Genomic DNA, 27,772 nt, shown 5'->3' with positions numbered 1-27,772 from the left:
AGACTTCTATAAGAATGGTTCTAAGCTTTGCTCATTTAAAAGAGGCCTGGAATCATTGAAGGACTGGGATCTTGTGGAGAATCCCAAATTACTCAAAAAGCTAAGAACCTATACTGCAATCCTATACCCATTTGCTCAAAAGTAAACATCACTCAGTTCTGCCTGAATTATTGCTGCTGAAATGAATAGCTACAAAGCAGGAAATGGATTAAAAGCACAATCCACTGCAATGTCTGAATGATTACAAGGTAAAAATGTTACAGAGAGGCTTTTGATTGTGTATGCACCTTCAAGTGACCCTGGTCTAAATCTGGAGTCCTTGGCACACATATTAAATGCTGCCTCCTGTAGAACTTTCAGGAATAGTAAAGCTAGACAAATATCTTTAAAGAGGGTTATTTTATTAGATTTGATCTATGCAGACAAGTAAACATTGATTTCATTTTTCAACAAAAGCCACAATATCCCACTGAAGATCCCTGCAGGCTAACTAGAACCAGATGTGGTCTTTGTTGAGTTGTTTTGTTGAACAAAATAGTTGGACAGCTCTTTCAGGGCTTTGTATCGATGAGAGATGCAGTTCTTCACAGACTTGGGTAATTCAGCAAACCTAGGAAGAACAGGGAATAGTAAACCACCAAGAGACACTGGGACAATCCACTCATTTATTGCACCACCATTATGTTTGCACTCCATCCCTTGACCTAAACAGACTCCTGAGTTAACCAAGAATTCTTAGTATCCCACATCTCCCATAGCTGTATTTGGAATATATGGGGGCATGTTTGCACTGTTATCAAAGTAACTAACTACAGTGGACGCTTGACTTACAGACGGCTTGACTTACAGACTTTTTGAGTTACAGACTTCTCTGGCCGCAAAATTTAGGTTTGACTTGCAGACTGAGATTTGACTTACAGACCAGAAAAAAAAACAAAATGGAAGAAAAACGGCCTGTTACGGGATTAATCGGTTTTCAATGCACTGTAGGTCAATGGAGACTTGACTTACAGACTTTTTGACTTGAGAACCGCCTTCCAATACGGATTAAGTTCTCAAGTCAAGACCCCACTGCATGCATACACAAACTTTTACAGGAAGAATGCATATTTTCCAATTTACATCTCCTTTGGAACCACAGGGAACAAACCTGTGAGGCTACTTTACTACTCAACTGTGGCTGTTTAAACAAGCAAGCAATTAGTTACTTACGTCTGATCATAACCCTCTGGCTGGAAGCAAGGATCCCATCCAAAGTCTCTAGGCCCTCTTGGATTGACTATTTGCCCCTGTAAGTTAAAAAACAAGGCAAGGGAGACTTTTCAATAGTAAGTTCACTTTTAGTGCCTGGCATTGTGTCAGAATTAAGTTGCATACAAATCATGTCATGACTGTTCCGAATTGTTCACTGCTCTAAAGACAAGCAGAGAGAGGAGGAGATTGTGTGCATGGGGTGCCACTGGCTGTCTTTTTGCATGTACATTCTTAACCTTATACCTGCTTTTAGCAGCAAGGTGGCAAGAAGAATGTAAGAGAGACAGCAAGTAGCTTCAGTCTGTCTGCATGCTTGCCTATGATCCCCTCTAACATTTGCTCTTCTTTGTGGAAGCTTCCAGATACTCAACATTCAGAACCTTGCTTATACTTGGCTGTTTAGGGATGATGAGTTTGATGTGTATCTAGGCTCTCTAGTGTAGTACAGGTCTGGAAGGGACCAGAACGTCTTGAATCCAGCCCATCACCAAGGCAAAATCTTCCACATACCAGCTTTCTATACATTAACTTACAAAGATCAAATGATACATTCAAAAGGCAAGAAAACTTGCAAGGAAAAGTACAGAATCAGCAGAGCAGACTGCTCAGAACTAGGCACATGATGTGCTGCTGAGAGGCAAGACACAACAATCCCCTAGAATGACAAAGATTGGCCACAAAAACTACTGCATGGCTTAGTAACCTGAAATTTGGGAGGCAAAACCTGTTCACAATAGAAAGTTAAAGTCACATTCCTCTGTAGATCTGATGTGGTTCCTATCAATGAGACATATTTCCAAGTGCTTAGACAGCAGCTTCAATTACTCTGAGTCTGCCATGTCAACATCATCAGGTGCAGAGAATGAAGCTCTAGTTTTACCTCTCCCAGTAACTTCTTCTGCTTACCAATTTGACCTGTTACTGTTATCATTCCAGGGGAACAGAGCTACCTTTTTCATTTCCAGACCAGTAAAAAAAAAAGGGGGGGGGGAAAGAGGAAGAAACGTGGCTATGTCAAACCTCACCCTCCCATTCTCACAGTGAGGTACCCCACTCCAAAACAAAAGGAATATGGAAGCTACACAGAAGCCAAGAGACTGAGGTCTACTACAGTGTTCACATCTGTCACAAACTCACAAAGTGGCTTTAGGCAAGCTTCTTTAGGCAAGTTTTGATTTTCTCCATACCTGACAATTATAATGCTGCCCCACTATAAGTCACTGTTGAAATAATTACTGCTATAATATACATGAAATACTTCGAACACTCTGAGCAAGCTGTAAAATAGCTGCCATTCTGCTGAGGGCTGGGAGAACACTGCATGTCTTAGTAACTACAAATACCCCAAATCCCAAGTAGCCACCCAATGTCTCCTACAGGGCATGTGTGTCAAGAGAAAACTCTGATATACCCAGGGTGGCTCTTTCCTGCTCCATCACTTACCAAATCAGTTACACCAAAACGTCTCATACTCACATTTGTCTGGCCTTTGAATAGCTTTACTGGGTCTTCTGGATTTCCACTGCTGAAGGCAAAGGTGCAGACAGCATGAGCAGACTTATCTTCAAATCCTGCTAATAGCTTGTAGAGACCTAAATAACAGTACAGACAATGTCATATAATTTCTTCTGGAAAAAGATTTACTCAACAAGCTGATATTTACGTAGAAGTAACAAAAGTCAATATATATACAATTTAAAACCGAGCAGTTGTCCCACATGTACCCAAATAAAACAGTTAACAAAATTCCAATGTGAATGACTCCTGGGAAAAACATGTGCTCTGCTGTTATTGCAAGACATATGTTCTTCCAAATTCAGTTATTTCTGTCTCTATCCCAGCACTCACTGTTACACTGAAGAAAGCTCCTTTGCCTGATCACTATGTTGACTTTTTAAAACTGACATATCAAGAAACGCATGTTTAGAAAAAAAATACTCACGGTGTGTGTTTAGACAGGAAATGTAGGTGATTTCTGCCAAACTAATAACTTAGCACTAAGTAGATATACATCTAGGGCCACAAGGCTTTCTAAAATTCTATTGAATAAGCATAATAGCTTAAAATGTAAATTAGTAAAACTGAAAAGGGAATATTGGATTGAGAAGAGGGCTAGAACTGGAAGCAAACAGAACACATTTGCTCACAAGAAGTCTGGACAGAGCAGACCATCATCATAGGTAAAGGTTCCCCTTGACATTTAGTCCAGTTGTGTCCAACTCTAGGGGGCGGTGCTCATCCCCGTCTCCAAGCCGTAGAGCCGGCATTTGTCTGTAGACAGTTTCCGTTGTCACGTGGCCAGCACAACTAGACATGGAGTGCCGTTACCTTCCCACCATTGTGGTACCTATTTATCTACTTGCATTTACATGCTTTCAAACTGCTAGGTTGGCGGGAGCTGGGACAAGTGATGGGCACTCACTCCATCGTGTGGATTTGATCGTACAACCGCTGGTCTTCTGACCTTGCAGCACAGAGGCTTCTGTGGTTTAACCCACAGCGCCACCATGTCCCACAGACCATCATATACTTCAGAAATAGTAGAGAAGGAGAAAACCCCAATATACAGCAGCATGTATATGCAAATTCAAGGTGCAATTACCTTCTGGTTGTAACTTTTCTAGGAACCATTTTCTGAAACCAAAAGTGAAGAACAAATCCTTCATTATCACAAACATAATAAAAAAGATCCAAACAACACTTGAGAAGCAACAAAATCAAAATAATTTATACTAAATAACGTTTATTAGTAATATATTTAATCAATTATTAATTAATCAATGTCCCTAACACATCTCCTGTAATATCGTGTCTGAACTCAAGAGGCTTGGACTGAAATCCTACTTGGCTGTGGAAACTCACTGGGTGTGTGATGGTGGCAGCAGCAATAGTAAACCAATTTTTGAACATCTCTCATACCTCCAACACTCTATTAGGATCACCATAAGTGATTTGATAAACATTTAAAAAAAACACTTGTCACTTAAAAATGTAGGAATGCCTGTGTGTATAATTTTTATATACGTTTGCCAAGCAAAAAAAAGATATTAGGAAATGGTCCCTGGAGAGTTTCATTTAGGAAGACATTCCAAATATGAGCAAGAGCTGCAACAGAAAAGAGCCACCTGCAACCACCACCCATATAATCCCAGATGACAAAAGTGCCCGAAGCAGGGCTTCCAACAGAATCAAGAGTTTGAGAAAGGTCATAAAAACAAAAACACAAAACAATAAAAAACCCCACAGATAAGCAGCTAGAACCCAAGCCATCTGGGACTGTATAGGTAATGACCGATATTTCTGCATTGTGTCCTCTGCCAGTGCAGCTGTTTAAGCACTACATCTCTATAATTAGTACAGTTTTAGTAGCCTAAAAGCTGTATCTTTCACTACATGAAGTTTCCAGAACTTCTGGAAGTTCTGATAACCCCACATACAACAAGCTGCAATAATTTGATCAAGAGATTCCTACAATTCACTATGGATCAAATCACCCCAGTCTGACGGTTTCTTGAAGTATTGAAAGAATGCAAAACTATTACAAAGGTTCTCTCCATTGTTCCCATTCAACCCAGAGAAGCAGGTAGAGGAAATTACTATTATGGATTAAGTTGATTGAACTATTTGCCTCTAATATAAGCAACTATCACTACTGACAAAACGAATGTAATCAGAGGGATTGCATATCCCTGGAATTATCAGTTTGTATTGATTCTTAGTATACTGCAAAAAATCCACATTTCAAATGCTTTTGTCTGTTTTATGGTAATCATAATTCCATGCCACAGAATCAAACTGAACAGATAGCACCATACAGGGCAAATTCTCAAAACCATTTTAAAGATTTTGTTGCATATCCTTCATCTTATGGAAGCTGCCTCAAGACATCTCTGTTCTGACCTTTACTGCAAAGCTATAATCCCACTGCTCATTTACATTCCAAGATATGTGTTGGCAAATTTGTATCTGTCAACACATATCAACCGTTTTCATGTTGGCTTTTTAATTACATTTATTGGACCCAATTTTTTTAACTGAATCATCATGAACTTGGTTTTCATGACATTTATTTTTAGACTGAATTCATTAGGAAGAAGACTGGTTTCGCATGACACACAGACACCCAAAGAAACTGGATGACAAAAGAAAGCCAGACAGCGACCAATTTGCCATCCAAGTTCTGTCTAAATACAAGAAAGAACTGTTGGTTCTCAAGAAACTCAGATTCTCCTATCTCCACCACTTGGCAACAGAACTGAGGTGAATTTAAAGTGACTTGGCAAACCCTACAAATTCTTCTCCAACAGAACTAATAATTATGGCTTGTTTGATTTTGTTTTAGCTGTTCTCTGCCCTTAAGCAGGCTTCCAGACAACTCAAAACAAAAGTTGAGATGGAGGTTTGCCAAACAGAAAGATTATTTTAGACTTTCTCCATTCATTTTGATAACATTAGTAATAAACAACACTGGGTTTGTACAAAATGTTTTTCATTTCTGCAGAGAACACAGGAAATAATCTTAGACCCAATAATCTACCAATTTGGTGGCAGCCATTCTGACAGGCTATAGCAAGAGAGAGATCTGAAGGATGTCTCCTCCCCTTGCTATGCTCTATTTAGCCATTTTATATCCCTTGCATTATTTCTCTTCTAACTGGCTGATCCAAGAACTGTGTAACTAAGAAGAAATGCATTAATTTGCTTTTTTCTCTTCCCTCTCAGTCCTTTTTTCTTTTAGTCATGTCTTTTAGATCACAGGTTCTTAACCTTGGGTTACTCAGGAGTTTTGGACTGCAACTCCCAGAAGCCTTCACCACCAGCTGTGCTGACTGGGGTTTCTGGGAGTTGCAGTTCAAAAGCATCTGAGTAGCAAAGGTTAAGAACCACTGTTTTAGATCACTGTTTCTCCAACCAGGGATGGGGACAGGCAGACATTCCAGTGTGGACATGAGGAAGACAACTGAAAAGACATGGGAAAAGGGGATCGTGAAGACCTTCCAAGGGAGACATGAGGAGGTGTCTGGGAATGGAGGTGAAAAGGTGGTTTGTAGAATGACCCAGCTCCTCTGAAGGAAAAAGGGAAAGGAGCAGAAATATGAATAGAAGTGGAGACCCAGGCACATGCTCTCAATCTCTTCTTTGTTCACTCTCCTGCTCATGGGAACTCAGCTCCATTCCCACTGAGGGCTGCACATCTCCCTCTTTTCTAAAAAAAAAAAAAGAGTTCTTTCAACAACAAATAATGTAAAAACAGTGAAGGAAGTAGATGGCACAGTCTTTGGCAGTGAAAATGCAACAGGAATGTGAATACAAACAATGGGGGGGGGGGCTCTTGGCAGGCAACAGCTCTTGCACAAAAAAGGGAAGGCAGATGTACGAAGCCCTCTACAGAGACAGGGCTGGTTGAGAAAGAGCTTGAGGGCAGCATGTAGCTGGCCACTGCCCATTCTGAGTCACAGCTGCTTGTATTCAAACTCTCACCACCACCATTACAGTAACTGACTTTTCTTCTGAAAAGCTGGCTCTTTTTCAAACCACCTTTTCACCTTCATTTCTTGAGAGCAGAATTTGGATTTGTGATATATTGCTCAGCTAGCTAGGCCACTGTCAGAAAGTGGAGTGGCAAAAGATTAAGGTGCCGGGCAGTCAAAAGGTACAGGCCAGTCACCAGCATACACAGTTGGAATTAAGTCATGAATTTCAGAATGCTCCCCTTGATTCTGATCCTGCAGTATACATCTCCCTAAGTCCACATTTAATGCCCAGTAATATTCTGAATTTAAAGGGAAAAAAGGATGTGAGAGCCGGAAGGTGTTATCTTTACCACTTGTACCACTCTCTTTTCTTTACTCATTCACTCTCTGCTTCTTCCCTTCCCCACTTCTTTCTCCAAAGCCTCCACTGGATTGTCCACTCCATGATTGTTTGCACCATAATGGCATTTCCCTCCCTCTTCCAGCAGCATAACTTCACTTCAATGCAGGCAGTTTCTTTTTAACTGAATGGAACTATTGCGTGTATTCTCTTGTGCAAGCATGCGGCAAAAATATGGTATAGATGGTGACATCCAGATTATTCTGGAATTAGAAGTCCTGCCTTGGTTATGCCATGCTATTTCTTATTAAATCAATTATATAGATGGGCATATTAATATAGGCTCTTATTTCACTTTCAAGAATAAAATTCTCAGTAGCTAGGTTTCAGCTTAATCAGCTCTCTTTAAGTGCATCAGATAAACTTAGAAAGTGTAGGAGGTCCTTTGTGTACGTTTCCAAGCAGGATATTTGATGGAATATCATCTGACACCAAACCACAGAAGAAGAAGATTTGGCCAAGCAACACCATTTAAAGGGACAGCTTTAGGTGTGGGGAGAGGGACTGTTTTTAAACTGTTTTTTTTTAACTGGGAGAAATGTGGGATGTTTTATTTATGCCTAATCCAAAATAATTTTAAGTTTGTGACCATTTTTAATTTAAAATCTGTAGGTTGAAAATAATGGTAAAGGAGAGATTGAGCCATGAGTGCTACTTAAAAATCAAAAACAGGATGTAGTGCCCTCGAATTTGGGAACCTGCATTTTAGACTTAACCTGAGGGCGCCAACTGTTTTACTGTCATTCTTTAGGCAAAATAACTTCAAATAAATAAATAAAATTTACCTCACAACCTTTTCTGGGAACTAGAATAAGTTTACTTGAAAACACAAGAATTCAGCCTCAGACTTAATTTGCTCCTTAATGAGTCTGCAACAAAATTCTGTTTCAATAAATTATTTGCATATGTCTTTGCCTAGTCAAAGATGGCCTTCGCCTTGGTGAAAACTATTCAATGACAGTATGCCAAAACAGTCTTCTTGTGAAATGAATGCAATGAAATAAATTGCTGAAATCTAACTGGTGCAACTATGGCATGCAGCTGCAGATGGCAACATCAAGGAGTGCTATCAATTTTTATTTTAACTTCATTTAAAACTTCCTATCCCCTTCCTCCTTCAGGTTCTGAGGCTCCCTTAGGATACCTTTTGCCCAAAGGAGATGCCTTTGAGAGCCTCATCACAATTTATGCAGTATTGTTGAGCCCATGAAAGTTGTGATTTCACCCAAATAAACTTGTACCTAGACTGTACAACATTAGAATGGAAATTTAAGTTCTTACCTTTCTTCAAATAATCTTTTTCAAAATGATAATAATAACAATAACACAACAGTGCCTTAAAGGCACATTAGATGCAACAAAAAATAACAGCAGGGCCTTCATTCTGGATAGTATTCTCCCTGCTTTATTTAAGACCAAAGGTCAGCATGCACGTCTCCTTCTAGACTGGCTGTTAGAGACAATCACACTTTTCTTCTTTCCTCTTTAGCTATCCCATCTCTTACCATATTAGAACATTAAGGAAGAAGAACTGTAGCTATACATTTAAAAGAATTCTAACAAACATGCCCAATATTTTTGCATGTAAATGCCTATACATCTACTTACATATATGGCCCTGGAAGTCCCCCAAGAGCCTTGAAACACAAACAAGTGTCTTCTACTATAACTGGTCCTTGGATCTGTTAAAGGAGAATACAGTGAAGAAAATATTCAGATACAAAAGAAGGATGAATATCTTTTAAATTAATTTATACATTTCACTTCAGATTTAAATAGCTGAAATTTTTAATTCAACAGAATACCTGCTTGCATGCCACTCAAAAGCACCTCGGAGAAAGTCAGCAATATAAATATAATAGATAAAATAACAGTTTTGTTAAAGTTATCCTGTACCAAAAAAGGCAACTTACTGCACTTTAGAATGGACAAGGACTGGCATTTCACTCTATCCCTGGGATAGCAATTGCATCTGAACTATAATGTGTTTTAACAATCTTACTATGGTTTTTACCCATTGTGAAGAAGCCCAGAAAGGTTTCTCCAAATGAACACTGAATTTTTCCCTTTGTTTAGCATTAAGTAGAATTATAATAACATAGATATATGTACAGCCAAAGGTGAAGAACATCTTGTGGACATACCTGGATACTCAACGAAGATGTTAATTTGATTACTCAACACCTGTAATAGGGATTTTTGAATGATTTTCCTGCACTATCATGGAGGACAGAATCAGCAGCATTCTAGTGACCTGGGAATCACAAATATCTATCCCTGGACTCTGAAGGGCCACTGTGACTGGCTTCTGTTTTTCCAAGAGAGGCTGCACTGAACTCCAGACTTGCAGGTGGAGACGGCTCTGCTTTCAACTCAGTTTTTCCCCCCACCAGTAACCTGTCAACAACAATGCTGTACAGAAGTGGTCCCCAACCTTTTTGCCTCCACGGATTGGTTTAGCGTGCTGGTGTGTGTGTGTGTCCATGCATGCAGGGGGTGGGCAGGAGATATCTCTGCAGCATGGTCCTGACAAGGCCACAGGCCATGACTGATCCGTGGACTAGGGGTAGATCCGTGCTGTACAGTACTAAGCTTCTTTGATCTTTTAAAAACTTTCCTCCAGATCTTCTGTAAAGGCAAGAGGAGCCTTCATTTATGACCTAGCTGGTAAAGGGGCATTGAGAATGGTTAAATCCTATACATCTGCTGCCGCAACATGGATGGGTAGCCCAATATTCCACAGCTTTCCTCCCCTTTCTTCTGATTCTGTCTCTCGCTGGTCCCATTTGTTTGTGGAGGCCACCCGCTTTCTGTCACTTTTCCATTGACTTGTTACCCCTTTCCTTAGAAGGAGGCCAATGTCTCCGCTGCCTCTCAGCTTTTTCGTGGGGCACCTTTGAGTTCACCAATTCCCCTGTCCAGGGGTACCTTCTTGATCCACTCCTACCCTTTGGGCAGTTCTTCTGGGGGGGGCGGTTCTCTTGTACTGTACCTTTTTCAATCCTTCCTTTAGTTGAGGCTCTGAGAGCTCATTCTTGAGACCCTCCCTTTCTTTCTCCTTCTTCCTCTTCTCTTCTTTTATTCCCTCCCCCACACCCTCGGGGATCTTACACGCATATCTCCCAGACCAACCTCTTGTTGGGGAACTCATGGTTGCATATTGTTGACCTCATGGGAAGAGGGGAGAGCACACCAACGGGGAGACTACTGACTGGTCTCTCTGTCTCCTCTCTCACAACCACAGAAAAACTAGTGATCCCTACTCACAAAATGGGGGAAGGAGTTGTACAGCTTCCTTCTATCACTATTGCGGTATTTTTTTTTAATTGTGTGGATAGCCTTGGAGGAATCAGCAAAACATGACAAAAGTGCCCTTCTAGAGCCCCAGGGGTCTGTTTTGAAAAAAATCCCCCCCACCACCAAAAAACAATTAGAAACCTTTTGGGAGGTGTAGGGATCTTGGACACCTGGGGCTGCACGCAGCCCATAATATGTATGTTGCTCGCCCCTGTTGTAGGAAATTAATAAGTAACTTTCATTTTGGTGTGGGAGACATGCAGACAGCACAAGTCAATCAAAATAACTTTTCCAGACACACACACGCACCCCTTGGGATCAGCTTCTGTGCTGTAACAAACCAAATGCCAATAACTATTTTAAAAAGAATAGAAAAATTGTGATTAAATCCTTTTCTAACACAATGGAAAATTAAATGATAGCATTCTTGGCCATGTTCTGCCACAATGTCCATTAGTACAAACAATATTTAGATTAATTAATAGAAATAGATATGCAGGAGGCTATTAACTACAACAGTAAAAAGAAAGAAAGTCTATGTTGCAGGACAATGTACTCTTCGCTAATAAATGTTGACTAAAAATACCAAGCAATTGAGAAAAAACAGAATGATAGACTCATAGTTAATTTCCCATTAAAGTGACCACATTCAATAAACTGAACCAGAAGAATCCTTGAACTAAGCATATTGGATAATTGTACTTATCCAAACCAGTCTCTGGTTCCAAGGCATTGGAGGTAAAATAGAATTCAACAAGTAAGAATTCAACAACAGTGAGGTACAGTGGTGCCTCACACAAGGATGTTAATTGGTTCCAAAAAATTCATCGGTGTGTGAAACCATTGTTCTGCGAAACACCATTTCCCATAGGAATGCATTGAAAACCAGTTAATCCGTTCCAATTGGAACGGATTGCCGTCCTTAAGCAAAAATCGCCATAGGAAACATCGTTGATTGAAACCCGGTTCCCCAATTGAAACGCATTGAAACCGACTCAATGCATTTCAATGGCTTTGCGAAGTCCTTTTTCGCTCCTGTAAAAGTGTCTTAAACTGTTAGAAACCTGTTTTAAATGCTTGCAATCGTTAGCCCACCTCCTGAACCCTATGCAAACTTAATTTGGTGTTGTTCTGAGTCGTCGTTAATTTTTGGTGATTTTTTGTTTTTTCTCTCATTGAAATGCATTGGACAGTTCAATAGAGTTCAATGAGAGAAAAAACAAAAAATCACCAAAAATTAACGACGACTCAGAACAACACCAAATTAAGTTTGCATAGGGTTCAGGAGGTGGGCTAACGATTGCAAGCATTTAAAACAGGTTCCAAACATTGTAAGGCACTTTTACAGGAGCAAAAAAGGGACATCGTTGAGTGAAATTCCCCCATAGAGAACATCGTTAAACAATGGGGGAAATTCCTCAAAGAAACCCATCGCTGTGTGAATTTGTCATTGTATGAAGCAATCGTTGTGCGAGGCACCACTGTATCGTATTTTTTTGTGTATAATATACCCCCACTTTTCTAATCCAAAATTTCTTTCTTTGCAAGATAATGGAGGGGGAAAACGATTTATAGCAAAAATGCTATAAAACGACCCTCAATTTTTCCTTTATTTTAAGAAAGTGTTGTTTTGTAAACAGAAAAATATGGTAAATGATACTCGCTTGCACTTTTTGACAAAAGCCCATTTTGTACCACACAACGGTTGCAACGGATGAAATAATACAGCCCATCCAGTCCCTGAAGGGTAGGAATATGTTAATGGGCTTCTCTTCAGCCCTCCAGTACCCGAATATTGTCCAAGGGCGTTTCAAAAGAAAAGATGAGAAGAAAGCACCTGCTTAACTGCTTCCTGGCACTTCTTGACAGAGATATCATCGGGCTCCCCTTGGTACTCTGGCACTGCAACGTGAAAAGGGCAGAGGTTAAGTGTGTGGCACAGGAAAGAACCAGGGCGCCACGGGCAACAACGGGAGATGGAGTCCTCTTAGGCACTCACGGTCTATCTTCTTTGCAACCAGCTTATACGGGAAGGAGTCCCCGAGGATCTGGGTCACCTGCAAGGCGAAGAGAAGAGACCAGCCGTTGGCCTTTCCCTCTCCACCGGAATGCGGCTATTCCTCCCCCCCCCCGCAGGGGGACGCGAAATCTCCCGGGGCCTCACCACCACCACCACCACGCCACCACCATCCCCCCCTGCGCCCGGCAACGCCATGGAAGGGGGCCGGGCCTTGTGGTTCAAGTGCATTTTCCATCCCCGCTGGGGAGGGGGGGCAGAGGGAGTCCAAAGCCTTGCTTCGGGCGGGGGCGGCCTCCTTTCTCTACCCCGACAGAGCAAACCCTTTACAAGCCGCCGGTTTACTTGGGAGTCCAGCCTCCAACGAGAGCCGCCTCCCTCCACCCCGCGCCCCCGAGAGGAAACGGAAGCCTCGCAAAGAGACCGCCGACGCCGCCCTTCCTTCCTTCCTTCCTACCTCCTCCAGCTTCTTCGCGTTGCCGGTGACAAACACCACACTCCGTCCGGTTCCCCAACTCATCGCCATCGCGGCTCGGCGCCTGCGCAGTCATCTAGCCAATCGCCACGCTCAACATCGTTTCTGTAACCCGGAGCAACTAGCTCGCCCCGCCCTTCCCCCCTCGCGCCCAATTGTGCCACTCGCAGCTCCAGCTCTGCGACCCAAGCTGCCGGGTAGACGAGCCCACTGGGCAGCGTCCGACTCACTTCCAATCGCCGCCAAAAGCAGAAAAGGCAATGGGCCAATGAGCGTCGCGAATGGAGGAAGAGGCGGGGCAGACCATAGAGAGGCAGGCCATGGCGGTGGCGAAGGGACTTCCGGGGTGGTGCCTTCCCCCTTCCCCGGTGTTGGCGGCATGGCTGCGGAGGGTCTTCGGCTGCTGCCGAAGCGTGCGAGGGAGTTCGCCTCGGCGGAGTACTGGGAACATTTCTTTCGGGAGCGAGGCGAGCGCGCCTTTGAGTGGTACGGGGCGTGGAAGGAGCTGCGGGCGCCCCTGGCCCGGTACCTGCGCTCGCGGGACTCGGTGAGATCCGTCAGGGTGGGCGGAAGAAGGGGGGCGCCCGGAGGTGGTCCTTAACCTGGGGCACAGCATACAGACGCTGAACGGTGCCTCAAGAGGCAGCTTTAAGACTCTCGTTTAAGAACCCATTGACACCTAAGACTGAGATGCAATCCTCACCGAAGGGGTCGTTGTACCGTCTTTGCTTTTTTTTAAACTCTTATTTATGTGACACAGTTGCAACCTGCTTTTCAGGCATTCAGAGTTTCTCCAGCGGCATAGAGTTCAATTAAAAAAGAAAAGTTAGTCATTGTCCTCAAGCATTTTTGGGACCTATCCTGAGGCCATTCTTAAGTTATGGCGGCCTCCAATCAATGACCTTCTAAAAGCCCCTGTAATCAGCCACAAGGCCTTGCAAACTCCAACCCATAGCTTTTGTTTAGTCATACCATCCCTGGGTTTTTTCTCTTTTCCTGCTGCCATCAATGTTTCCAACATTATTTTCTTTTCCAGTGAGTTTTGTCTTCTTATTATGTATGCAAAATACCATAGCCTTTTGTTTAGTCATGTCTGACTCTTTGTGACCCCATGGACCAGAGCACGCCAGGCCCTCCTGTCTTCCACTGCCTCCCAGAGTTGGGTCAAATTCATGTTGGTTGCTTCGATGACACTGTCCAACCATCTCATCCTCTGTCGTCCCCTTCTTCTCTTGCCTTCACACTTTCCCAGCATCATGGTCTTTTCCAGGGAGTCTTCTCTTCTCATAAGATGGCCAAAGTATTGGAGCCTCAGCTTCAGGATCTGTCCTTCCAGTGAGCACTCAGGGTTTATTTCCTTCAGAATGGATAGGTTTGTTCTCTTTGCAGTCCAGGGGACTCTCAAGAGCCTCCTCCAACACCACAATTCAATGGCATAAGTTCTTCGGCAGTCAGCCTTCTTTATGGTCCAGCTGTCACTTCCATACATCGCCACAGGAAAAACCATAGGCTTGATGATGTAGACTTTTGTCAGCAAGGTGATGTCTCTGCTTTTGAAGATGCTGTCTAGGTTTGTCATCGCTTTCCTCCCAAGAAGCTGGCATCTTTTAATTTCATGGCTGCTGTCACCATCTGCAGTGATGGAGCCCAAGAAAGTAAAATCTGTCACTGCCTCCATATCTCCCTCTTCTATTTGCCAGGAGATGATGGGACCAGTGGCCATCATCTTAGATTTTTTTTTATGTTGAGCTTCAGATCGTTTTTTGTGCTCTCCTCTTTCACCCTCATCAAGAGGTTCTTTAATGCCTCCTCACTTTCTGCCATCAGAGTGGTATCATCTGCATATCGGAGGTTGTTGATATTTCTTCTGGCAATCTTAATTCCAGTTTGGGATTCCTCCAGTCCGGTCTTTCGCATGATGTGTAGTGTAGAATCTTGAACATCACCTTGCTTGCATGGGAGCTTAATGCAGTGGCCCTATAGTTTACTGCACTATTTGGAGCCCCTATTGTTTGGGATTGGATTATATACAAAATGTTTTTAATCTGTGGGGACATTTGTTAGCTTTCCATATTAGTTAAGATTACTTGGGCTCCCATTATAAAAAAGATGTGACACAAAAGAAAGTTGAAGGGATTCAGGGGTGGGGAAGAAAGCAAAGAATCCCAGCAGCCGTTCTTAAGACATAAGACATAAGACATAAGAAATTTATTTGTCATTGCGCTCACAAGTGGGTGCAACGAAATGAGGTGCTCTTCCCCAAGGTAAAACTGGACAACACTACAAAAAAAAAGTTAAAATATACACAACTTTCACCATCCAAATATAGATACCCCGTTTTTTCTCAGCAATTAAAATCCACCAAAAACCTATGGCCCCACATTTAAACTCAATACTGCACTTGGGTAAAAACTGTTCTTGAATCTGCTTGTCCTTGCTTTCAATACCCTGAATCTCCTTCCTGATGGTAATAGTTTAAAGAGCTGATATCCCGGATGAGAGGAGTCTTTCAGTATGTTAGATATCTTCCTCTTACATCTGTTCTTATACAATTCTTCCAAAGAGGGGAGTGAACAGCCAATGATGTTTTGGGCCGTCTTAATCACCCTTTGAATTGCCTTTTTCTCTGCCACTGTGCAGCTCGTGAACCATACACAGAGACAGTAGGATAATATGCTCTCAATCGAACTCCGATAGAAGGTGATTAACAAACTCTCAGTCAATTGTTGCTTTCTAAGACTCCTTAGAAAATACAACCGTTGTTGTGCCTTCCTGATTAACGCAGCGGTGTTTGCACTCCAAGTCAGGTCATTTGTTATGATAGTCCCAAGAAACTTACATTCAACCACCTGTTCCACACAAACTCCATCTATATACAGTGGCTGAATGTCTGCTCTTTTTTTCCTATAGTCCACTATGAATTCCTTGGTTTTTTGGATGTTAAATAAAAGATTGTTTTTTTTTGCACCAGCGGGATAGCTGTAATACCTCATCCCGATACGCAGACTCATCATCCCCAGAGATAAGTCCTACTAGTGTAGTATCGTCTGCAAATTTGATAATCCTATTACTGGGATGGTTATTGGTGCAATCCGATGAATAAATGGAGAACAGTAGTGGACTAAGGACACAGCCTTGTGGAGTGCCAGTGCTGAGTATCTTGTCAGTAGAGATGTAGTCATTCAGTTTAACCCTTTGTGGACGATTTGTTAAAAAATCCAAAATCCACAGACAGATAGAATCTGGAAAATCAAGATCTTTAAGTTTGTCTATTAATCTGTGGGGTATAATGGTGTTAAAAGCAGAGCTAAAGTCCGCGAACAGCATTCTTACATAATTCCCTTGTGTTTCCAAGTGGGATAAAGCCATATAAAGCACAGTATTGATCGCATCCTCGGTTGATCTATTTTCTTTATATTCAGGGAATTCAGGGGTGGGGAAGAAAGCAAAGAATCCCAGCAGCCGTTCTTAAATGTTAGGTGTTCTTTTAGTAGGGATTGGAAATTGATCTGGACATGAGTGTATCTTATATCGAGTTGAACTTTCCTCCAATGAGTTCATGATTGTTCTTGTTCTGCCCCTTCGATGAAGAGACCACTTTGATGAGAGTAAAAAGAATGTTGTGAAGGCTATTGTGAAGTAGATCAGGCTGAGGCCAGATTTCCTGTGCTACCTCAGCTACCATACCACACAACACTTGAATGGTTACTGTAGGACAGTTGAGGAATTGCCAAACCCAATGAAGCTTATTTCTCAGAAAGTATTGTGGCATGTAGTGGTAGACAAATTTTGAAACTTGTAGAGCTACCCAGCCCTGTCACCAGAATTTGGCATTGGTAGCCCTCTGTAAATCACCTACTTCCATTATAAAACAAAGTACATATGGAGGGCACACTTTGTTTTGAAATCAGTTAGAACTTCCAGGAGATGTGGGGGAGTGCTTCAGAGCAGGACACACATTCCTACACACCTTATAGTAAAGTGGAAATGATAGATTTACTGTGTGGGTGGGAGGTGCTACTGTGGTACCATATATATGAGATCACATCACTTTATTGGCATTTTCTTTATTTATATCAAAGCATTGCACAATTTAATCAAATTTACAGTGCAGCACTCCTGAAATGAAGGATTGACTGGCTGCACACAATTGGCTAAGGGACACCCGAGTGTTCTTGCAATGCTTTTCCACTCTTTGGGAAGGCTCCTCCTTTGTCCCCCAGTATGGTGGGAAATTCCACTGCTGTTGAAAGTGGGGAGGTGGGCAGAAAAGTGGTGTGTTGCCCACTCTGGCTCTAATTGATGGCCCTTGTGTCTTTTTTCCTATCCAGTTACTGTGCATACATTTTGATGCAGCAAAATCAAGTAAAAAAATTAGGAAATTCCAAACTATTATTATTTTAAGGTGTGTTTTTGATTCCAAAATCTGCTGTTCAAGTTTAAGAGCTGCTGCCGAGTCTGCTTTATCCCTTTCGCCTTCCTGTATTTTTTTCTCTTTGTGGTGTTCTTTAGATTGTAAGCCTGTAATAAGGAACTGTCTTGTTTTCACTGACTGCATATTAAATGCTCTATAGAAGCAGTGCTCCATATATGTAAGTTGGTTGGTAAGTGTTTTTTTAAACTATTTTACCAAAACAAAAATAAAGATGAGTGTATCAGGAAAAACTCTGTACCCTTCCTTCTGACCAGTTTTCCACTTGCATTCAGTCAGGAGGCATTGAAAGTGTAATCCATCATCTGGAAGCTAGAGATTTCCCAGCATTCTGGCCAGATACTGGAATACAATGGCAGAATCTTCTCAGAATATATGTGTAAAGTAATCCTTCTTGTTTGTTTGCCAGATATATGGTGGTATTTTTTTGTTGTTCTATTAGATCCTTGTTGTTGGCTGCGGCAACTCAGAACTGAGTGAGCAACTCTATGATGAGGGTTATCGAGATATCATCAGTGTGGACATTAGTGAAGTGGTTGTCAAACAAATGCAGGAACGCAGTGCTCACCTGAGACCCAAGATGACTTACATGGTCATGGATGTGCTGCAGATGGATTTCCCTGATGGAAGCTTCCAGGTGGTGCTGGACAAAGGCACTCTTGATGCCCTTATGACTGATGATGAAGAGACCACTTTGATGAGAGTAAAAAGAATGTTTGCTGAAATTGGCCGTGTCCTGCAATTTGGGGGCCGTTATTTGTGTGTTTCCTTGGCCCAAGGACATGTATTAAAGGTGGCTCTGGAATATTTCTCTCAGGAAGGCTGGATGGTTCGAATACACCAAGTCTTTGAAGCAGGTGCTGCAGAGGGAAAATTTGCTCTGCCTATCTTTATCTATATTATGACAAAGATCAAGCAGGTCCCAGGTTCGGCTTTATGCATCTTGGAATTTTGTGCTGAAGCACAGGACAAACCTACCCGTTTCAAGAGCACTGAGCATCTGATTGAGGCAGTGAAAGAGAGGCAACAGTACTCTCTCTTACGGAGCCAGCTCAACAAGAAACCCAACGCAGAGAGTATTTCTCTGGATCTCTGTAACAAAGATACCAGCCAAGCTCGTTATACTTTGCATGTGGTACACAATCCTACTGCGAAAGTGGCTCACAATAATCAGTTTGCCATCTTTATCGGTGAGTTTATTCTGTTATTGGTTGGCTGAGTTTTGGGAGTTCACATTAATCCAGACATCCAAAAGAGCTTCCCATAGAGGCTTTCCCTTAGATCATACAGTAGAGACTTAGAATTGGAGACTTTTTTGATTAAGGATTGCTTCAATATTATCAAACATACTAAAAAGTAACATAGTAGAGATATGAAACTATCTGATGGAAACATTCTTTCTGCATTAGGTGAATTTGCAAATACTGGCTAGTAAATTGTGTGTCTGTTTTGCTTGTATTCACTGTCCATGCTGTGCAAAAGAATGCAGCAATAATTTTAAATATGCTTTCTTACCAGATGGAAAAAAAGAGGGAGTTGAAAATACAAGAGAATTGGTTTGCTGTTATTTTGCTTACAGATATCAATTATCCTGTTTTATCTTTCCAAATCTCTGGATAAAATTGTCAAAATATTCATTTTTACCACTTGATTATTTTAGATTGGGGTCGGTGACTTTCAGAAGTCCAGGAGCACATGTTGGCACTCCTGAACCTTAGAGGTCTAGGCTCACTCCAGTGTCCTATTCTGAAAAATATTTCCTATTATTTATTTTACTGCAAAGCCACTGGAATGATAAAAATACATTTTTAAAAATTAAAAATTGCATATGGGAGGGCCAAGGGTGTTGGTAGGGCTAACTCATAGCAAAATTCTTCTATAGGGTATAAAGAGAAGAATTTCAGAGTGTTCTCTGTCTCTCTCTTTCTCTCCCCCCCCCCCCAATTTGTGTGTTGGAGCACAGGTCTAACAATTAGATTTGGCCCTTACATTTGATCTCTCAGATTGGAAATAGAATGCTGATCTCTCTAGTGGAATCCAGGTAGTACATTAGAGCTGTTCAATTTTATTCAGACATAAGGGCTATAGTTTCTGCCTTTTATGTATTTGTGATTTTTTCTCCCTCCAGTACCACAGGGCAGAGAAACTGAATGGCTCTTTGGAACAGAAGAAGGACGAAAGCAACTTGCTGCAAGTGCAGGATTCTGGCGCCTGGTAGTTGTGAGCTTGCACAGAGATCAGCAGTATGAAGATATGTCGGCTATCCAGGCAGAACTATCAGAAAAGGTGATGGAACTGGCCCCAGCTGGTCTCTCAGCCCGGGTAAGTTAGTCTTGTGGTGTGTCCTTGCCGTGCCCTGCAGAGCAGGACACCAGAGCTGTTTTTTTGTCTTTATTTAGTCTCAGATTTTATATGCTATCTGCTATTTTGTATTTTCCACATAAACCTAAAGGTTCACATATGGGATTTGCTTTGAAAAAGGGTTTTGTGCTTTTTTGTAAAATTCTGTTTCAAGCACCTGAGGCAAGTAGATAAAGAATTAGGGCATTTTTTACAAGGTTTGACATTGCTTTTTCTATGATGAAGGCCCAGAGCTCGGTGGTGATCTTGGCATGCAAAAGGCATCAGGTTCAGTCCTCACCATCTCAAGGGGCAGGGTTGGTAGAGATCTTCCAGAGAGTACATCCCAGTTCAATCAACAGATTGTATAGTAGGCCATGTGAGCCAATTATCTACCTAGCTATAAAATCACTTTATACATTGGTGTACTCATTGTGTTTTGTCACCATGCTTTTTGCTGGTGATGCCTATGAGGCAGTGGCAGCCTGAGCTTGCCTTCTCCTACAGGTACCCTTTCTGTCAGTGGGTGGAGACATTGGGATCCGCACCATCCAACATCGGGATACTAGCCCTCTTAGTGGAGAGTATGTCATTGAGGATGTGAAAGGAGAAGATGCCTGCTATTTCCGCCGCCTCATCTTTCTCAGCAACAGGAATGTGGTGCAATCAGAAGCAAGGCTTTTATCCAACGCATCCCATAAAGGTGAAATGAGGAGTGTGGCAACGATAGAATGTAGAAGTGGATTCACAACAAGGGAATTCATCGAGCAGCTCTAAGCTACTGTCCTGCTCAATGAAGGCTGGCGGCAGGGGGAGGAGAAGTTAAATTGCAGAGAATGTAAAAGTATGGAAAGAGAGCATCAAATCGTGGCATTCAGGTGGTCTTCCAAGTATTACTTCAATAGTTGCTGTATGTGAAGGCTTTGGAAAATGAAGGGAGTCTATTTGACCTTCCAGGATCCCATACAGTGGTGCCTCGCATTAGGACGTTAATTCGTTCCAGCGAAATCACTGTAGAATGAAAACGTAATGCGAAAATAAAAATCCCATTGAAACGCATTGAAACCCCTTCAATGCGTTCCAGTGGGCTGGAAACTCACCGTCCAGTGAAGATCCTCCATAGGGCGGCCAATTTTGGGTTGCTGTCTTGTGAGGAATCTGTCCCAGAAAACAGCGGGAAGCCATTTTATTTACCCGGCAGCCATTTTGAAACCGCCGATCAGCTGTCCGAAAACCATTGTTTTGCGAAGAATCGGTTCCCGAAGCAGGGAACCAATCATCGTAAAATGAAAAAACCCTATTCAGACCATCATTTTGCAATCGCAAAAATGTCGTTGTAATGCAGGGCAATCGTAAAGTGGGGCATGACTGTACTCAAAGTTATGGTACCAAGAAGATCTGGAGGTTTAACTAGTAAACTAAGATCATGTCTGGAAACCTTTGAAAATACCCATGTCACCCTAGCTGTTGCCCCACTGTGTACCACATTTACATGAGTGCAGTTGTCTTCTTTCTGTCACAAGGACAGTACTTGTCAGATCCTTCATATCGCCAAGGACATTTCTCTGGTATTTGCCAAGTACTGTACATAACAGTGAGGGAAAAGAAAATTTCTGGTTTAATGGGTCTGAATAGAAACAAACTCTTAATATGCAAAATGAAAGCAGGATTGCAAGGTGATCTGCTTGGCGGCCTTTGGAAAATCAAGTTGGTCAACCCTAACTATTCATTGTGCGTTAAGGCCCACAAAGAGATTCTGCTTGCTTGTAATGGAAGTGGCTTCTTCTCTCATTGAACATTGATAACAGGTTGCTCTGATCAAACTTTTTTAAAAAATGGCTCTAGAGAAGGAAGAAGAGAAACTATGTTAGAGTACTGGATTAGCAGGGCACTGCTTTTTCCTTGGTGCCTTGAGGCCATTTTGAGGAGAGAGGCAAACTGACATTATAGAGTAATCCTCATGGGAGACAAATGATTTCAGTGATTATATTGCTTGCATTAGATTCTTTTGCATGGCAGGGTGTTTGAACAAGTGTATATAAAACTTGCCATTGTCTACTCTAGGGAATAAAAAGTGCAAGAAGAAGAAGAAAACAGTTTCCAGGGACCACCTTGTAAAGCCTACTGCTGCACCAGACCGTTTCTCTATTGACAAAAGCTACCTGTGTTGTGCGCATCACAGAGCCATGGTTGCAGGACTGTCCTTGCTGAAAAATCCTGAAGGCCTCTCAGGTAGGTTGCAAGGCTGGTTCCACTTCTCTTCTGATATAGCTCCCTGAGTGAGAGGCAGCTGTCGGTCCTATCCTACGCCAGAGCTGAAGTATAGGGCCAGCCCACTGTGCTTGAGAGAATTCTGCTGCTTTAGTTTTAGAACTGGTCCTGAATTGCTAGGTAGCTAATAAACTGCATAAATTTACCCTTTCCATTTTTATCATGCATTTGTGAATACAATAAGGGTTCATTGGCACCAGACCTCTGATGTGGCATAGCTTTTCGTTAGCTAGAGTCCAGTTGGTAAGGTCAAAGTGGGTGCTCCTGATAAGTATCCATGGTGGTCAGGGAGATCTAAATTGAGGGGGCCAAAAGCTTGTGTACTGGAAGGGAAATCAGTTAACCTTTGGCCTTCTAGGTGTTTTGGCACAGAATTCTCACCAGTCCCGCCCCACATGGTCACTGGTAAGTGATTGTGGGCATTGGATGCCAAAGGATTGGTTAGGTCAAAGATTCCCTGTGCCTTCCATGGTGGATTGTCTTTTTGATATTGTCCCAGCTGGGGAGCTGTCCAGATTCTGTGGCTGGCCCAGACAGATTTTGGACTTATGACTGCATTTTCCAGGAGACAGATAAGTGTCAAAAGCATGTTTTCAGTGACATTGCCAGTTTGCTCAAAATACAAAGCATGGCATCCAACATTTGTTGGAATGATGTCAGTCTATGGAGTGGCTTGGATGGTGTTTACTACACAAGGTGGGTTTTTTTTTTACCTTTCCTGCCTAGTTATGGTCTCCCTACAGGGCTCTGTTTGGGAAGAATGAATAAATGGCCGTTGGGTGGCAGCTGGACTTTAACATCTGTTATTTTCTTGCTCTGTGGTGTATTCCCAACAGCTAGCATTCTCAAAATCTCCTGACTGAGATCTCTTTGGCACGACTACTGTCATTTGCAGCACTTTCTGGCCCCTGGATATTTCTGGCATTTGGTTTAACTTCAGGTTCAGAATATAACATTGAAGAATATTAGCATCCAAGGATTTCCCTTCATATTAAAAATAAAATGTTCACTGAATTGGGGTCTTTTTGTCATGTCATTTGGAGGGAGAGAGAGGTGATGGAAATTCCCAGTTGACACTGTTCGTAGAGGCATAGGACATTTGGGACCTGCATGTATGGAAGACTTTGGTTGGTACTGAAAGGGGTGTTCCAAAAGACTTATATGTCATTTGTTTTGGCAGGTGTGTCCTGCTAGCTTCCTCTTTTGATTCATGATTCCTAACTGCTGTGTGTGTTGATTACAGAAGCCTCAATCCGTGTGCTAGTGATTGGCCTAGGTGGAGGCAGCCTGCCCCTCTTCATCCATGACTACTTCTTGCAGTGCTTCATCGATGTGGTAGAGATCGACCCAGTTATGCTGGAAGTTGCTGCACGCTGGTTTGACTTTTTGCCAGAAGACAGACTCAAAGTCCACATTGCAGATGGTTTAGCTTATGTGGCCAGCCTTGGAGCAGAAGGTAACAACTTCTCAAGCCCAGCCATGCTGAAATCAGGCCTTAGCAAAGAGTTCCTCCTTGACTGCTGCAAAGACTGATTTGGAGTCTCATTTGAATCAGTATTATCTGGTTAATTTTCTAGAAGAACTCTTACAAGAATCAGCTGCTCTTGATCTTTTGTATTGATCAGAAGAGTAGACAGAGGGAGCTGAAGACCAAGAGGGACTGATTTTAAACAATGAAATGGTTTAGTGGGCAAGGTTAAAAAAAGCCTCTCATGCACTTTCAGCTGCTACAAAAAGAAATGCATTGTTCTACCCTATAAAGAAATTAAACCTAGTTTTTTGTTCCATTGCAAGCAACAAAGCATGAAACTTCTGCTGTTTTCAAGTACTATTTATATGTAGACCTAACAAAACAGTTCTTGGTGCTGCGTAAATTGTAGTTCTCCAAAATGTGCATGGTAGTTTTAAAACAAAGCCCTGGCATTTATAATATTTAAGTGCAACAGAATGGTGATGAGTATTAACTTAATGGTATAGTTGAGAATTATCAATTACAGTTCATGACATTTTTGTGGACCTGTTTGTTCTGCATGCCAAGCTCTGCAGCGTTTGCACATTCCATTATGGTTTCTAGTTTACCATGATTCATACTTCTCATGTTCCATGTTCCAAGGTTTACTTAAAATATTTTTGCCCCATTTTTCTCCTTAAAAAGGATCAAAGGTGGCTTACATCATTAAAATACCATATTTAAAGCTAAAAACAGTAAGTATACAGATATTAGAAAGGGTCAAATACCACACTACAAGTCCATAAACAGAAACAACACCTCAAAACACATTCAAAGCAGTAAGGCACAACAATTAATTTAAAATTGTTTGGGAGCCAGACACTCAGGGAAAGCTTGCCTAAAGAGAATGGTCTTTGCCTGCTTGCAGGACAGCAAAGATGGGGCCAACCTGGCCTCCTATGGAAAGGAGCACCAATAGACCCTCTCCCAGGTCCCCATAAAATGCACCTGTGACGGTGGTGGGATCAAGAGAACAAGCTCTCTTGATTATCTTAATACCAAAGCAGGCTTATAAAGGGAGATGTTGTCCTGTGTATGTTATGTAGCTTCAAACTCTTTTCACATCACTTCAGCCACTAGATGTCCTTTCGGCTTTAATCTAGTCACATCATTGGTGACAGAGCTATTAGTACTTGTTCTTTGCTCTTCCCCAGTAGCTGATTGAGTACTTTCTGACCTGGGAGTCTCAGCTTCCAGCACTATCTTTTATTTCAGTTCGGACTGTCTCATCATAGGGTTTTCATGGTAAGGAAAGTTGAGCAGGAGTTTACCATTGCCACCTACTGTGCAGTACTAACAAAAGTTAGCATGAATGTCAGAATTCTATTGGCTATTTATGACTGCATAAGAAAAATCATGTAAGTCACAGCAACAAAGCACTGCTCATTAACAAGCCGATGATTACAGTTCCTTGATGTGTGCCTAGAAACCCAGGTAGCACCTTGTTAATGAATGGTAGCTAGCCACTGTGACTTATACTGTATTCCTGAGGCAAGTGTAAATTGCTGAAAGAATTATTGTTGGTGCAGTTAAGAAGTTAATTTAATGTAGAAAAGAGGCAACTGCTTCTCTGCCAATGCTTTCTCTCAGCGATACTCCAAGACTAGATAAAAAAGTCATTTTTTAAAAAGTGACTGCTATATGAACAGAGAATAATCTGAAAGGCTTTAGAGTAAGGGGAGTTGAGTATTCTCCCATGCAACTTCCCCATGGACTAGCATTCCAAAACACACTTGTCTGCCGGGAGCAGTTCTGGTATTGAACTAGGTAGGTGGCAGTGAGAGAATTCAGACAGCGGGTTTTGCCCGTACATTTTATATAAAAAATCCCCCACTTCATGTCTAGTTTGGCTCTTGGTCTTCCTTCTCATGAAGTATTGAGTTCAGGCCACCTGCCATTGGCAGGTGCATTTGGTCAGAAGAACTCCCATTTCCAAAGAGCCATAAACTGAAAATGCTCAGCTTTTCTCATTTTTTTTTAAAAAATAACCAATAAAGAGAACAGAGCTCTGTGTCTATTATTGGGCTTAGTTTGGTAAGACAATCTTCCTTAATTCAAACACTATTTGGAGTTTGGGTGTTCATAATTGCATCTCTTTTCTTGTACTGATCTGGCCTACATATTGGAAAAATTGAGACCTTGTGATAGATAGTAGGCATGTATGCCGGTAAAAAAAAAAAAAGAATAATAATAGCTCTGCTTCTGTAAGATGTGTTTCTCAGGTACCTCTGGCTCCTAGTTGTGTCTTGCAGTGGTGTTTGAGTGATGTGATGGTTTATGAAAGAACATTAATGGAAGAAGATACTCAAGTGGATGAGTTCCTCCTGAGAATATCTGTTTTGCCGAAAAGTGCAGTGTAATAAAAAGCAAAATTACTTATTAAGCCTCCTTGGGAGTGGGCAGTGAAGTTATTTTTCCCAAATATTTGATAGTTTCATGTATCTGTTTAAGATTTGAGGAAGATATGATGATGTTTGCAAACATTCTATTAAAGACAGAGTGAGACAGACACACTGTAGTTTAACTTGGGTTGATTTCGATACACCTGTCTATATTACTCAGCCTAGCATTTATAGATCTCATGAGAACATATGCCTGTTTTTCTCTTCTCTCTCCACCTAGGTTCATGCTTGTATGACGCCATCATGTTTGACGTGGACAGCAAAAACTCTGCCGTGGGAATGAGCTGCCCACCACCAGCCTTTGTGGAGAAGCCCTTTCTTCAGAAAGTGAAGGCCCTTCAGAAAACAGATGGTAAGTGTTCATCTGCCAGATAGAGACAAAGGCCTGTGTTCCTCAAGGCTTCTTCTGTTCCTTGTTTACTGACTCTTTATTGATGTCAGTCTATTGGATTTGAACGGTTCTAAGTATTTGCAATAGTAGCTTGTTTCTGGCCCTCCTGGTTACTGAAACAGAGAAAGTAAGGAGAGGCCTTGTAAAAGGTTTTGAAATGGCAAAAGGTTATAGTTGGTAGACTCAGTGGAAAGGAAGCACTTGTTACTCAGTTTCACTAATGTTTTGATATGTAAGAACCCAAGTAATTTTCATCTTTCCTGTTCACAGGTGTTTTTATACTCAACTTGGTGTGCCGAGACTCTGTGCTTCGAGATGTTGTCTTGGCTAATCTTAGAGAGATTTTTCCATTGCTTTATGTCCATAAAATTGAAGGGGAGGTAAATGAGATCCTCTTTTGCCAGCAGCAGACCAATCACAGACTATCTCCAGTGGAGCTCCAAGAGAAAGCTAAAATTCTACAGAAGGCATTGCGGCAACCTGGTCATGCATGGGACAGCACTTATGTCTTGGCAGACATACTGGCAGCAGTAAAACTGGTGTGAGGAAGGAGTCTTCCAGTTTCATATAACATCTATTCTTCTGGAGAGAGACAGGGGTCCTTTTCTTGTTTAAGATTAATTGTATCCCTCAAACGTTCCCTCTCATTTTCAGCCCTGCTGAGTGCAACTCCACCCCCCCACATGTGACTCCACTCCCCCCTGACTCCACCCCCACTCCCACATGGGGTTCAGTTGCGACTGGAACCAAAGGGGCTGGAAATGCTCGCTGTGGGTGCGTGGAGGAGGAGGAATGCTGCACAGGTGGGAGGGTGGAGTTGTGCATGCTTGCACACTCATGCACCTTAAAGGGAACCTTGTGTCCATCAGTTCCACATTTACATATGTTGTAATGTGTAAGAACTGACCTTCATATCAGATTGCTGGAAGAAGATGAAATGCGTGCACTCACTGTAAAGGGAATACAGGAGGCCCCTTGCTAAAGAGACTGGGGATTATGAAAAATACTGCCAGGAAAAAGTGGTATGAAACACTGCATAGAAACAACTCCTAGCTTAATTGGGCTCAGCAGAAAATTGCTCTGATAGTGCTGGGCCTCTTCATCACTGTAGTCACTGATGAGGGACTGAATATCTGTGTGCAATAAAATGGCCTCCTCTGTTTTGTATCTTGTGATAAGTGGTGAAACAGTCATTAATGTTTTCTACCATTTAAAAATTGCAAAGTAGACCCTTGGCATTCATGTATAAAATGGAACCATTGACCTGTGAGGTAGGCTATAGTTTTTATTTTATTTTTTAAAAACCCAATTGAAACTCCTTTTAAGAGTATGTAAAGGTGGTATGCATACAAAGATACTGTATTTTGTTCCTGTGACATCCTCTTCCAGCACAGAGTAAATCCACTTTTGGCACTTATTAAGATTCCCCAAGGCAAAAGGGATCCCTAGAGATCCTCAGGATCTGAAGCAGGGGAGGATAGGAAGTTTTGAGGTAAAGATTAACATTAC

General features: G+C 41.9%; 2 protein-coding genes across 3 annotated transcripts; one reads left to right on the top strand and one right to left on the bottom strand.

The window, feature by feature from the left end:
• Positions 1-380: 380 nt before the first annotated feature.
• ITPA (inosine triphosphatase) lies at positions 381-13,075 on the bottom strand. Its single transcript, XM_020798517.3, has 8 exons — positions 12,900-13,075; positions 12,425-12,482; positions 12,263-12,327; positions 8,737-8,810; positions 3,857-3,888; positions 2,731-2,846; positions 1,213-1,289; positions 381-610 (listed from the first exon to the last, which is right to left on the bottom strand). The coding sequence occupies exons 1-8, from the start codon at positions 12,966-12,968 to the stop codon at positions 487-489; spliced, it is 615 nt and encodes a 204-aa protein (XP_020654176.2). The 5' UTR covers positions 12,969-13,075; the 3' UTR covers positions 381-486.
• Positions 13,076-13,255: 180 nt separating this feature from the next.
• METTL13 (methyltransferase 13, eEF1A N-terminus and K55) lies at positions 13,256-26,955 on the top strand. 2 transcript variants are annotated; one of them, XM_072998246.2, is made up of 8 exons: positions 13,256-13,464; positions 17,792-18,539; positions 19,478-19,671; positions 20,197-20,392; positions 21,754-21,921; positions 23,204-23,416; positions 26,093-26,224; positions 26,534-26,955. In XM_072998246.2, the coding sequence occupies exons 1-8, from the start codon at positions 13,297-13,299 to the stop codon at positions 26,806-26,808; spliced, it is 2,094 nt and encodes a 697-aa protein (XP_072854347.2). In that variant the 5' UTR covers positions 13,256-13,296; the 3' UTR covers positions 26,809-26,955. The 2 variants fall into 2 exon arrangements, with proteins under 2 accessions (XP_072854347.2, XP_072854346.2); XM_072998245.2 differs by having other exon boundaries at positions 13,256-13,479.
• Positions 26,956-27,772: the final 817 nt, after the last annotated feature.

Source organism: Pogona vitticeps, chromosome 4 (assembly GCF_051106095.1).
Source record: "Pogona vitticeps strain Pit_001003342236 chromosome 4, PviZW2.1, whole genome shotgun sequence".
In the NCBI taxonomy this organism is placed as follows: Eukaryota; Metazoa; Chordata; class Lepidosauria; order Squamata; family Agamidae; genus Pogona; species Pogona vitticeps.
The sequence above is the reverse complement of the archived record's forward strand: the minus strand, read 5'-3'. Positions and strand labels throughout refer to the sequence as shown.